Here is a 13,873-nt window from a genome sequence, read left to right as displayed (position 1 = left end):
CTGGGGTAGGAAGTTCAAAACTAGAGGGCATAGGTGCAAGATGAGAGGGAAAAATTTAAAAGGGACCGAAGGGTCAACTTTTTCATGCAGAGAGGGGTGCGTGTACAGAATGAGCTGCCAGAGGAAGTGGTGGAAGCTGGTGCAATGACAGCATTTAAAAGGCATCTGGATGGGTACATGAACAGGAAGAGTTTAGAGGAATATAGGCAAAATGCTGGCAAATTGAGCTAGATTAATTTAGGGTATCTGGTCAGCATGGATGAGTTGAACTGAAGGGTCTGTTTCCGTATTTTACAGCTCTATGAATCCAAATTCAATATTACCTCCTTACTCTTGTATTCTATACCCCTATTAATTAAACTAAGGACACAGTATGCTTTATTAACTGTTCTTCACATGTCCTGCCTCCTTCTATCATCTGTGCACATATATACCCTCATCCCTTTGCTCCTGCTCTCCTTTTAGAATTGTGCCCCATACTTACTATTGTCTTTCAGTGTTCTTCCAATCAAAGTGCATCATCTCATATTTGACTGTATTGCACCTCATCTGCCACCTATCTGCCCACTCCACTAACCTATTGCCCAACTCCTGGCATTCAACACAATAACGTGGACCAGAAACTGTCACTGTCCTCCTCATGGTTTACAATTCTTCCATATTTAGTGTCATCCATGAACTTTGAAAGTGTCCCCTGTACAGCAAGATCAAGATCATTAATACTGTATATATCAGGAAAAACAAGGGTTTCAGTACCAGCCCTGAGGAACTTAATTGCAACCACACTCCAGCCTGAAAAATATCCATTAACCATTACTTTCAGTTTCCTATCACTCAACCAATTTTGTGTCTGCTTTGCCACTGACCCTTCTGTACCATGACCTATAACTGTCCTCACAGGTCTGTTGCGTGGCACCATATCAATGCTGTCTGGAAATCCACATCAACAGCCTTTGAGCTTTCTGATACCTCTTCAAAAAAACTCCCAACAAATTTGTTAAATATGATTCCCCTTTAGAAATCCATGCTAACTCTTCCTTATCAACCCATGTTTTTCAATGTAGTTACTAATTCTATCGCAAATAATTGTTTCTAGAATGTTCCTCACCCCAAAGTTCAGTCTGCAATTGCCGGGCTTATCTTTACAGCTTTGTTCAACAAAGAATATAATATGTGCAATTTTCCAGCCTTCAGGCACCTCCTTGGAGTCCATGGAAGAATGAAGGATTGTGACCAGTGCCAGTGCAATTTCTACCCTCACTTCCTTCAAAATCCTCAGATGTATCTTATCAGCTCAAAAAGCATTGTCAACTTAAATACGAACAGTCTACCAAGACTTCTTCCTTATTAATTTTGACCCCTTCCAGTGACAATGCTTCCTCCTCTGTAACTTTGGCCTGAGCAGCATCCTCATCTTTTGTAAAGATTATGCAAAGTATTAGTTTAACACCTTAGCCATGTCTTTCAGCTTCCATGTGTAAATCTCATTTTTGGTCTCTAATTGACCCTACTCCTCTATATATTTTTATATGTGCACATATATTCATGTCTCCCTTTTACATTAGTAACTCTTTGCTCCAAATTCCTCCTTACTTCCCTTACTTGCTTTTTGAACTCACTGCAAGCTGTCTCAATTGTACTTTCTGCTTTACACCTGTTATAAGCACATTTTTCCGTTCTAATCTCCACCTCATTTGTCATCCAGGATTTTCTGGATTTGTTTGTCCTCCCTTTCCCAATTGAGTGACTATACCTTGATAGTCCCTGAACTGTTTCTTATTTGAAGGTAGCCCACTGTTCAGTTTGTGTTTTATTCCAGTCAGTGACACACACATTATTTCAACAGCATAGAAACCAATGTTCCCAAATTCTCACTTTAATTTGTACCAAGTAATTTGAAAAAATGCTTTGTATATTCAAAAATAGTGAAAACAATGAGCAGACCTGTTGTTGTCTGTGAAGAGTGTTTACCAGCAGTATAATAGCAAGCTGCTCCTGAGATAATTGTTGAATTGAGCAGTTCATTTAGCCTAGTTTGGATTTACAGTTTCCAGTCAGATAACAAACATTGGAATGCATGTATGGCCATGGAATAAGAATTGGCATAGATATTTTCTAGAAAGGAATTCTTGTAGATTGAAGCTTTGCTGTAAGACTTCTAAGAAACCTCAATTGAAAATATAAATTTTATGTCCACTTAAGAGAGAAGACCAGGCTCACTCAAAGACAGCAGTGGGTCTCAGGTCTTAGTACTGTTGTCAAGGCCTTACTGCATCTGGGCAAGGCTATGTCAGTATTTTAGGATTAGAGAATGTTACTGAACATTGTGCAACATCAGTGAACTTTCTCACTTCTGATTGTATAATCATGTTGAAGCAGCTGAAGATGGTTGGGCCTAGGACATCACCGTGAGGAACTCATGCAGAGATATACTGGAGCTAAGATGCATGACCTCCAACAACCACAGCAATCTAACTTTATGCTGGGTATGACTCCAACCAGCAGAATTTTCCAATGGAATCCAGTTTTGCCAGGCTTCCTTGATGTCACATTCAGCTATTTGCAGCTTTGATATCAAGGGCATTACCTCTCACCTAATTTCTGGACTGCAACTCTTTGATCTCTATTTTGGTCAAGGCTTTAATGAGGTCAGGTAGATCGATAACACATGTTTTCACTACTTTATCACAGTGTTGTCAGGGCCCATGGCCTTTGCATCATCCAGTACCATCAACTGTTTCTTAATATCATGTAGAGTGAATTGATTTGGCTGAAGACTGACATCTGTGACGTTGGGTCATCTAGAGAATTCCAAGCTGGATCCTTCACTTGTCAGTTTTGGCTGAAGGCCATTGCATTTACTTCAGCCTTGCCTTTTGTATTCAGGATGGAAATATTTGCAAAGCCTCCATTTCCTTTTAGTTTTTTTGATTATCCACCACCATTCAGGGCTGGCTGTGGCAGGACTGTAGAGCTTATCATTACAATAAAATAAAGAACAATGAATGCTGAAAACCTGTAAGGAAAGGAACCAGAAGCTGTGAGAGAAACTCAGCAAGTGTCACATCTGTGGAGAGAAAGTGGAGTCAACTTTTCAAGTCCAGTGTCCCGTCATCAGAATGAGTGATGATTACGAAGACATTGCTGAAGACAAGGAGTGAGGGTGAGGGAATAAGCGACAGGTAGAGATGGAGCCCAGAGGGAGAGAAAGACAGCAGTTAGACAGACAAAGGAATGGATAATGGTAAGTCAGGGCAAATGAAAAGCAGCTAACGGTGACCATAAGTAATCAAAAATAGGTTAGCTGGACTGAAACCAACCCATTTGATGACAAGAACTAGGGTGCAGCAGTAGGTAAAGGACATGGAAGAAGGTGTTCAGGCTCTGAAATTAGTGAACTTGATATCGAGTCCTGAAGGCTGCAGGGACGCCAAGTGTAAAATGAGATGCTGTTCTTACAGCTTGCGCTGAGCTTCACTGGGAGCACTGCAGCAAGCCTGAGACAGAGATGTTGGACAGAGAATACAGTGGTGTATTGAAGTGGCAGGCAACTGGAAGGTGAGTGCCATTTTGTGGAAAAAAAATTGGTGATCTGCAAAGCAGCCGCCCAGTCTGCATTCCATATCCTCAGTTTAAACCACATCATGAGCAGTGAATGCAATAGATTAGATTGAGTGAAGTGCAGGTAAATCACTGCTTCACCTGGAAAGAGTGTCTGGGTCCCTGGATAGTGAGGAAGGGGGCAGTAAATGGGCAGCTGTAAAAATTCAGAAATTGCATGGGAAAATGTTGTGAGTGTGTGAAGAGGAGTCGAACAATGTATCCTCGAGGGAATGGTCCTGTGAAAGGCTGAGAAGGGAGGGGGAGTGGAGGGGAATGTTTGTATGTGATGGCATCCTGCTGGAGGCCCCAGATATGGTGGTTTATAATCATTTAGTTGTGAAGGCTGATGAGTTGGTGAGTAATGACCAAAGGGACCCTATTGCTGTTACAGGAGAGAAGAGAAGGGGTGAGGCCAGAAGTGTGGGAAGGGTCAGACATGGGCGAGGACCCTGTCAATCACAGGGGGAGTGAATCCTCAGTTTGAGGAAAAAAGGGGAACATTTATCAGGCAAAAGTTGGCATCATCAGAACAAAGTGATAGAGACAGAGAAATTGGAAGAATGGGATGGATCTTTTCTCCCCTTGGTGGAACAACTTCCAGTTGCCTGTCAATTCAACACACCACTGAGTTCCCTGTTCAACATCTCTTTACATATCCAAATTGCAGGAGTGTCACGGTTATCTCTTTGTGATTCCAATGCCACAAAGCATCGAAGATTAGTTTATGCCATTGTATGAACTTCAAATTATCCTGTTCATTAAAGGGTGGTAAAATTACCCACCTCTTTCACAGAGCAAGTTAGTTAATTTTCACATGAATTAGTATTTTAATTCATGAACAGCCAGAAATGCCTCTGTAATTTTTGTGCAAGTGCTTCTGATCTCCTGAGGTAACTTTGGAAGATTGGCAGAATTCCCAGAAGACTGCATAAGTGGTTTAATGTGTCATTTGATCCATTTTTGCTGAAACTGTCAATACATTTTTCACTCCTGTTAGATCAACATTAACCATTGGAAATCCACGGTTTCCAAAGTAACATATGACAAATGTTTTGGACCACCATTCATTGTGCCGTTCTCCCAGTTTAAGATTTCCTGTGCCCACTGTGATCTCAGGCTCATTTTACATTATATCAGTTGGAAAAAAAATGTACTTATCGCTAAACAGCCATATGCCTGCTATTAGAGCATTGGATGGAGCTTATTCTATTGAAATAATGAGGAGATCTGTCACCCCGAACTTGCTGTCAGTGAAATTTCCATACACGATAGTTAATTTCTTATCACTTGAGAAGCCATAAAGTTGTTCTTCAATAATAACATAATATCAATCAAAGTTAATTGATTTCTGAGCTATTTATCATATAGCATTAAAATGTTTGTATTACATGAATTGGAGTTCCATTTCTCCCCCACTGGACCAGAAATGGAATGACAATTTTTTTTAAAGTAACATCTAGTTTGTTATTATATCGAGTGACAGGCATGAGCGAATTACTGAGCAAGGAAACAGGATAATTAAAAGCAAGTCAATTTTACAGGGAGATAACCTACATTCCCCCTTGTGGTGAAATATTGGTAATATGACGAGTGTTTTGCTGAACCTGTATTTAGACAGTTTCGTTGATTTAATTTGGCATGCCTCTTATCACCCTGGTGAACTTACTCTTTAGGAGTAGACTCTGGCTCATCATAATCTCAGTCAATCTGATGCCAGCAGCTGTAGTGCCACTGGGAATGGTGATGCCTGGTACTGTCCAAATTACACTGAGGAGGCATTCAACAAAGGACCTGGTCCTGCCAAAAAGACCAAAATCTCCAATGAGCCTGTCATCCTGATACCAGCTAGGGGATTGTGGGGTCATATTGACAGGATAAGGTTGGGGGGAGAGTGGGTATGATTCAGGAGGGAAGCTCCTGAATGGGGGAAGAGGCTTAAATTGGCAACATAGGCCTGGAAAGATTAAAACTCCCAACTACTCTCGATTTTGCCTGCAGTTACTCTGGTGAACTTACACTACATTTTCTAAAAGGCAAGTATAACCATACTTAAATATGGAGAGCAAACTGTGCGCATATCTCAGGTATGATCTCACTAAAGCTCTGCACAAATGTAACAAGATATATTTATTTTTATTCTCCGATTCCTTTGCAATGAAGACCAACATAATATATGCCTTTCTAATACTGTAGCTTGCTAGACCTGCAAGCTTACCATGTTCTTTGTAGCATATAGAGACCATAGGAACGTAGAGAACAAGATTAAATTAATCAGCCCATTCTGTCAACTCTACCATTCAATTCCCTTAGAAGTGTTCGACATCTTAATTCCACTTACCTGCTTTCCTTTCATATCCTTTGCACATTGAATAGCACACAAAATCCTTTTTATAATCCTATGTTACAGATTTAATGTGGTCATAGAGTCATACAGCATTGAAACAGGCCCTTCAGCCCAACTTTTACATGCCCATCAAGTTTCCTAAACTTAACTAGTCCCATTTTCCTCTGTTTGACCCATATCCCTCCAAACCTTTCCTATCCTTGTGCTTATCCAAATCTCTTTTAAATATTGTATCGTAACAGCCTCTAGCACTTCCTTTGGCAGCACATTCCATAAACATACCATCCTCTGTATTTCCCTTTTCCTTGCAGCTTTTCTTAAATAATGGCACAACATTATCCACCCTTCAGTCTTCCAGCACCTCACCTGTGACTGTTGATGATACAAATATCTCTGCTAGGGATTCCACAATTCTTCCCTCGCTTTCTACAATGTCCTTGGACACACTTAATCAAATTCGTGATCGCAATCTATTTTTATGCTTTTTAAGAAGTCCAATATCTCCCCTTCTGTAATGTGGACTTTTTTCAAGGTATCACTGTTTATTTCTCCAAGTTTCCTAGCTTCCATTTCTTTGTCCATGGTGAATACTGACTCAAAATATTTGTTTAGGACCTCACCCATCTCCTGTGATTCCACACATAGATGAACTTCAGGTGCCCTAATCTCTCCCTAGTTACTCTTTTGCCCTTAACTCTATTTGCCAAAGCTATCTCATGTCCCTTTTACTTCCTTCCTGATTTCGCTCTTAAGTGTGCTCGTACACTCCCTAAACTCATCAAGGGGTTCATTTGATCCCAACTGTCTATACCTGACACATGCCTCATTCTTTTTTATGACCAGTGCAACAATTTCTCTAGTCAACCAGTGTTCTTTATTCTTGCCAGCCTTGCTCTTCACGCTAACAGGAACATGCTGTCCCTGCACTCTCATTATCTTGCTTTTGGAAGCCTCCCACTTTCCAGACATCCCTTTACTTGTGAACAGCCTTCCCCAACCAACTTCTAAAAATTCCTGTCTAATACCATCAAAATTGGCCTTGCTCCAATTTAGAACCTAAACTTGTAGACGAGGTCTATCTTTTTCCATAACTATTTTAAAACTAATAGAATTATAGTCACTGGTCCCAGATTAATGCCTCAGTCACTTGCACTGCCTTATTTCCGAAGAGGAGGTTAAGTTTTGTCCCTTCTCTAGTAGGGCCATCCCATATTGATTGAGAAAGTTATCTTGAACACTCTTAACAAATTCCTCCCCATCTAAGCCCTTAACACTATGGCAGTCTCAGTCTATATTTGGAAAGTTAAAATCCATTGCTATTACGACCCTATTATTCTTACAGCAAATAAAAATAACTTGATGAATAATACCACCCTGTTTCAGTAGAGTGGCTTTTGAATTGTGAAATGATAGATTAGTACCCTAATATAAATGATGGGGATGAGCCCACGTCTGGTTGGCTGACGTGTTCTACTGCTTTTTCTTGGCCAATGGAGCTTTGATTGCTCAAGATTGAGCTTTCTGCCCCTCTTTAGGAGCAGACTCTGGCTCATCATAATCTCAGTCAATCTGATGCCAGCAGCTTTAGTGCCACTGGGAATGATGATGACTGATACTGTCCAAATTACACCGAGGAGGCATTCAACAAAGGACCTGGTCCTGCCAAAAAGACCAAAATCTCCAATGAGCCTGTCATCCTGATACCAGCTAGGGGATTGTGGGGTCATATTGACAGGATAAGGTTGGGGGGAGGGTGGGTATGATTCAGGAGGGAAGCTCCTGAATGGGGGAAGAGGCCTAAATTTGCAACATAGGCCTGGAAAGATTAAAACTCCCAACTACTCTCACTTTTGCCTGCAGTCTGCAAGGTCAGACCTAAACTTGGTGCAGAAGCTTCTCACATTGCCTAAGTCAGAATGATGACAGCATAAATCCTTAAAATGGGCATTAACTGCTTTTGCAAATTAGCCCTCAGTTGGGCAGTGAGTCCCACTGTTCATAAAATTGCAGTAATGGCATATGAGCAGTTGGAAGGCATAGCATCCTCTTTACAGATGCCCCTTGTCTGCCTTCCTGCCCACAGATGCAGCCTCTTTTTGTATTTTCCACATTGCTCCCAAAACATACCTGCAGTTATTGCAACTAGAAAACATTTGCAGTCAATTTAGCATCTTCATTGCTTCCTCAAATATTGAACTACAAGTTATCTGTTCATCAAAGAATGAATTCTGTAAGAGGGTACATAAAGCTGTCCAAGTGCAGAAAACACATAGAAATATAATTACAAATTCTGTCAAGTGTTCAGCTTTAATTTGTTTATCGCCATGGAATATTGAAAGTCTAACTGGGAACTATCTTCCCTTCAGTTGTAAAAGACAAGTTTACATCTGATGGGCTGATCATTGTTCAAAAGCTAAACAAACCTAAAAACCTGCCTATTATAATTCAGCATCTATCATTGGTACTTCAGAAAGTGTTTTCTTCAATCTGTTCAGTAACAAAGTAGTCATTTAGAATTCAGGTTTTGTAGGAACGCTGGCAGGAACTGGTTTCCTGCGATGACCACCCACACACCCCCACACCCCCCTCCCCCACTCCGCCCATACACATACAGACACACATACACACACACACACACACACACACACACACAAAGGAGTACTACATTGAGACAACCTCCACTATAGACAAGTCCCCTGCAAATATCTGCCCAGCAGCACATTACCCACTGGCTCACAGACACTGTGGGATGAATTCCTACCTCCTCCAATTGCTGCTGTCCAATCAGAGACTGGAACAGTAGCTGTTGCTGTTAATATTCCAAGACTTAGTCCAAGGATCTCTGCTGAATCCCTGGACATGGGCAAGTGGTGCAGGACAGGGGCCACAGGAAGGGAGGTTACTAGAGAGGGGATCAAGTGGGATTGGAGCTAAAGGCAGGGGAATGGCTTTCAGTGAGCCTCCAGTCCTTCCCCATGCCAGCCTTCCTAATCACGCACTCAGTTCCTGTTAACAAAGACCAGCTCCGCCTCCTGTGAGACAGCAGGTGAACCTGATGAGCTTTGCTGTGCAATCTTTGAGTGAGTGCCCCGTCATTCCTTTTTTTAAATCTGATCTATTTTTCTAATTAACCTGCTTAGAGATGTTATTACACAACTCTGGAGCTCCTCTGTGACTTGAACTAGGGTCTCTCGGTACAGGAAATACAACCTCTGCATGATAGGAGGCACCCCACCATTTCCACTCAGTTCCTTGGCCACAGTTGAGTTGTGGTGACCTCCGGAATAATTGGTATCCTGTCATTTGCTAATGAACATAATTGATACTCACACAGTTGAGAGTGGGATTCCTGCATCAGGTCCTTCCATCAAACCCCCAGCTTAATTCTGGACAGTATGCCCAACATCTCATCTCCAACATAGGTACTCCTACCCATCCCTCTGGGTCCCCAGAGAGGTCAACTGACTATTGACCATTTTATTTAACCTTCCTTAAGTCCAAATTGCAGACCCATTGGTATCAGACTGAGTAGGTACATATGAATTATTATTATGTTCTTTGTCTATGGATCAATGTGATGTTGTCTTATAATTCACCTGACAGCACTTCTAAAATATTTTCATTCAACAACTTCATTTTTAGCTCAATTGTTTTAAAATAATATGTTGCCACAAATAATGGGTTGCTGCCTTAATTGATTGCATCATCTCATCTAGGCCTCTCATGCTGTCACTCTTAATGCCATCTTCCCATGTTAGTCCCATTGCCCTCTTGCTATTCTCTCTGTTAAACGCACCTCATCCCTCCTGGATATAATTTCTTTAGCTAGGGTGACTTTGGTTAGGTTCAAATCATATCCTGCTGATTCTGTTTTTCACTGATCCACCACAATACACAGATCCCCATTACAACCATTGGAGGTTGAACCTCTGCCAGCTCTTCTGCTCCAGTCCTTTACATGTCATAGGTGCCATCATGTGCCCATCAGGCAGCAGGCTAGACAGTCCGAGGGAGGAGTTTGTTGGATGACAGCTCCTTCTCCTAGCCCACAGCTGTAGCATCACTTACCTGCTACATCCAGTAGACCTCACCTTTCTTGAGCTGCTGGCTTTCTTGAGAGCTGGAGAGCTCAGCTGGTCAGAGCTATAGCTGCAAAAGAATAAATCTCTCAGACATGCAGCATTATTAAAACAATTCCTCCTGAAAGTAGATTGGTGCTTGCCTCCTCTTCCCATCTCTCTCAGAACTGGAAGTAGATGGATTTGAGATGGATTGCATTTAAAATTCTTTAATTTTTTAACTTCCTGCCTGACCAATTCCCATCAGATCTGGAGGGTTCAAATTAGCCCCATGTTGTTTGTAGAGTAGAAACAACTATTTGTTAAAAGCCGCAGCGTCAAATAATTAAATTGAAACAGGTGTTACACAATTCTGGGACTAAATTATGGTATCACTGACTTTTGACACCAATTTGTATTCAAAACAGGTGCTGGATAATAAGATTTTCAATAATATTGTTCCATCTTAGGGTTGCATAAAGTTACATACGTGAGATGGAAAAATGTAGCCATTAAGTTTTTCTAATCTGTTGACTGACCTAGATGAAGGTTAAATTTGCTTGAAATTCTCTGAATATTTCCAAGGCTGATGACTGAAGGAGATCTCTTCCACATTATTTACGTTTTTAAATTTGAATTTGATATTTGCATTCTTAACTGACATACATAGACATCACATGAGATGATCTGACAGCATAACCTAATGAAATGCATTGCGTATATGTTTGATAAATTCTAGATCTGAATGTTCATTGCTATAAGTACATAGATGGAAGGAGCTTAGATTTATAGGTTTTCTTAAGATATCCTTAGGGCATTCCGTAGCACTTCACCAATCACTTGTTTTCTGACAGGCAGTCTACATTACCTGGGTAAACACAGCAATCAGTCTTTATGCTGCAGGGTCCCATAAATGGCAAAAATGGTCAGTTCATGAAGAAATTTACCACTGTTATGAGCAATTTACTTGTCTTAGATAGTTTTAACTTGTTGAACTAAGCACGATATTATTTTTAGTAACATTTTGGATTAATTATTTTACTCCAGTTTTTCTGCATTAATCCTAACACAGGGGAGTCCAGCAAGCAGAGTCAGATATAGAGTGGATATGACAGAATTTCCCTACAGTGCAAGCATATTTGAAGTGGAGGAAGAGACAGGACGGGTACTTACCCGAGTGAATCTCAATGAGGAACCAAGTACAATTTTCAAGGTACTGAGACTAATAAAAATGTAACGGCTTACACAAGTTTTGTTTATTTTTCACTATCGCTGCTATTTTGTTGATGAAGCTCAATAACATTGTTAAGTGTTTCTGAACTTCTTTTTCTCTGTTGTTTTATTCAGCTGGCAGTTGTTGCATATGATGATGGAGAGCCAATGAAGTTTAATACAACGATAGTGGAAATTACTGTTCTGCAGCCATCAGTCATTCCACGCTTTACACAGGAAGATTACAGGTACTAAATACATTTACAAACTGAGGCAATTGAAGTTGTATTTTAATGTGTGATTATATTATATGTATATACACATTCAGATGGCAAATGAACTTTAAAACAAAAGATTTGTGTTTCTATAGTGCCTTTCACAGTTGCAGGATGTCCCATTGCTTTTTATGGTCAATTTAGTAACTCTGAAGTGTAGTTATTGTTACGGTTATAGCCTACACAGCAACCAATTTGCACAAATCGAACTTCCATGGACAGTAATGTGATAACAACCAAATAATCTGGTTTTGTGATATAGATTAAAAATAAAGATTGGTTATAATTCCCCTCCTCTTCTTCAATATACTTTTGTTTTACACCTATTTAGAGTGCAGATGAAGCCTGAGTTGAATATCTCAGCAGAGGCAAGGTTGCTCAGTGGCTTGGCTAGCACTGCTGCTTCACAGTGCCAAGGACCATAGTTCGATTCCACCCTCAGATGACTGTGTGGAATTTAATCATTCACCGTGTCTGTGTGGGTTTCCTCTGGGTGCAGATTAGGTGAATCAGCCAACCTAAATTGCCCATAGTATTCAGGGATGTGTAGGTTAGGTGCATTGGTCAATGTTTATTCATGCCAGCTGAATAAAACAACAATACTAACTGCATTAGTCAGGGGTTAATGTAAAGTAATAGGGCAGGGGAATGGTGGGGTTTGGGTGAGTTACTCTTCGGACGGTTGGTGTAGACTTGTGGTTTCTTACCACAGTCCTAAGATGTGCAAGTCAGATGGATTGCTATGCTAAATTGCCAGTTGTGTCCAGGGATGTGTAAGCAAGGTGGATTAGCCATTGGAATTGCAGAGTTACAAGGATAGAGTGATGGGGGGAATGGAGGAATGAGTCTCAGTGGTATGCTCTTGAGAGGATAGGTGTGGACCGAATGGCCTGCTCCTGCACTGTCAGGATTCTGTAGAAGAAAAGGAAACAAAATCACCTCTGGCAGTGCAGTAATCCCTCAGTACTGTTCTGGAGTGTAATCAAGATTTTTGTCTTGAAGTCTTTTGCGTAGATGTTGAATTCAGAACCTCTGACATCAGGCCAAAAGTGTTACCAAAATAATAGATAAAAATAAATCAAATCTTCAGTTGACTACTAACCTATAATTATTAACAAGAATAATCAAATTAAATATACCACGTGGCTAATAGGCTTGTCAAACATTGTTGTGACAGGCTGTGAACTTGGAATGAGTGAGTTTCTGCATACTCAGACTTTTTCATTAGACCTATAGCTGACTGGCTGCTTATACCCCACATCCTTTTGTTCCTTCCACTGCATATCCCAGCTATTTATCTGACTTCTTTTTTCATCCATTTATTTTCCAACAGCTCAATCAATCAATTTGGAGAGTAAAAACTTAATCGTAGCTTTACTCTGAGGAGAGCATTTTCCATATTTGTTATGTCATAGTGACATCAGATCTCATGGAAGTGAAAGCTCAATTTATAAGGCAGCAGCAGTGTAGCCTCTCACTGCTATGTGAATACTTCCATTCAGAAAGCTTGTTAATGTTTATTCATGTGAGTGCAGACTGCACCTTTCCAACCAAACTACATTTCCAAGAATATATTCTTGACACCTCATGCTGAATGCACTTATAAACATGTACACCTCCAAGCTTAAAAGGAAATGATGTTTTTGGACTGTAAATACTAGTTTGCGTTCTCAAAAGCGCTCTTGGTTCAGACTCATTTTGTCAGAATCCTAAATTACATTTCCTAGCTCTGATGCACTGTAGATTTCATCCCCCTCACACTGCCCAGAACTTGGTAGTAACAGGAATTGCAATAAGATTCTCTCAATGCAGAGTATCAGAAAGCACTAAAACATGACAAATATTAATGAACAACTAGAGAATCGATGGAATTTAATAAAAAAATTACATCTGGCATTTTAATCCTTTCATTATACTAATGATTCAAATGTACTTGCACATTTCAAATGATAGCTTTCAACAAATATGATAGTTGAAGATACAATAATTCCTTTGTTTCTGAAAGCATCGCGAATGATGAAATTTGCGAGTACAGGTCCCACTGAAAATACAGGGTTAAAATTTGTGGATACGTGCGTTTTGCCACAGATGATGAATTTTGTTGCTGCTTACTTTTCGGCACAGATATGTGAATGTACGAGCCCTGAACTCACGAATACTGGGGATTTACTGTACTATGTTTTGGAGACTTTAATTTCAGAGATCTCAAAAGCAAATATTTTTAACTCTGAATAAGAACACCAGTAATGTGAGTTAATAAAATCTCCTAAGCTCCATCCTTCTTAATAAGGAGAACACTAATGGTATGATGCACACTGATGGTTTTGTCGTTTTGCTACCATATGAATTCATCTATTTATAAAGAGCCAGGTGCATTAGTT

At 40.3% G+C, this 13,873-nt stretch overlaps 1 protein-coding gene across 1 annotated transcript in view; it reads left to right on the top strand.

The window, feature by feature from the left end:
• pcdh15b (protocadherin-related 15b) overlaps nucleotides 1-13,873 on the top strand; it is a 1,519,471-nt gene that overhangs the window by 1,334,413 nt on the left and 171,185 nt on the right. Inside the window, exons 29-30 of the mRNA XM_072557866.1 lie at nucleotides 11,078-11,218; nucleotides 11,353-11,465. Coding sequence (XP_072413967.1) covers nucleotides 11,078-11,218; nucleotides 11,353-11,465 — 254 coding nt within the window. The remainder of the gene's footprint in view (nucleotides 1-11,077; nucleotides 11,219-11,352; nucleotides 11,466-13,873) is intronic.

The sequence above is a fragment of the Chiloscyllium punctatum genome, chromosome 38, assembly GCF_047496795.1.
Source record: "Chiloscyllium punctatum isolate Juve2018m chromosome 38, sChiPun1.3, whole genome shotgun sequence".
NCBI classification, from domain to species: domain Eukaryota; kingdom Metazoa; phylum Chordata; class Chondrichthyes; order Orectolobiformes; family Hemiscylliidae; genus Chiloscyllium; species Chiloscyllium punctatum.
Note: the sequence above shows the minus strand (reverse complement) of the source record. Positions and strands in the feature narration are given on the sequence as shown.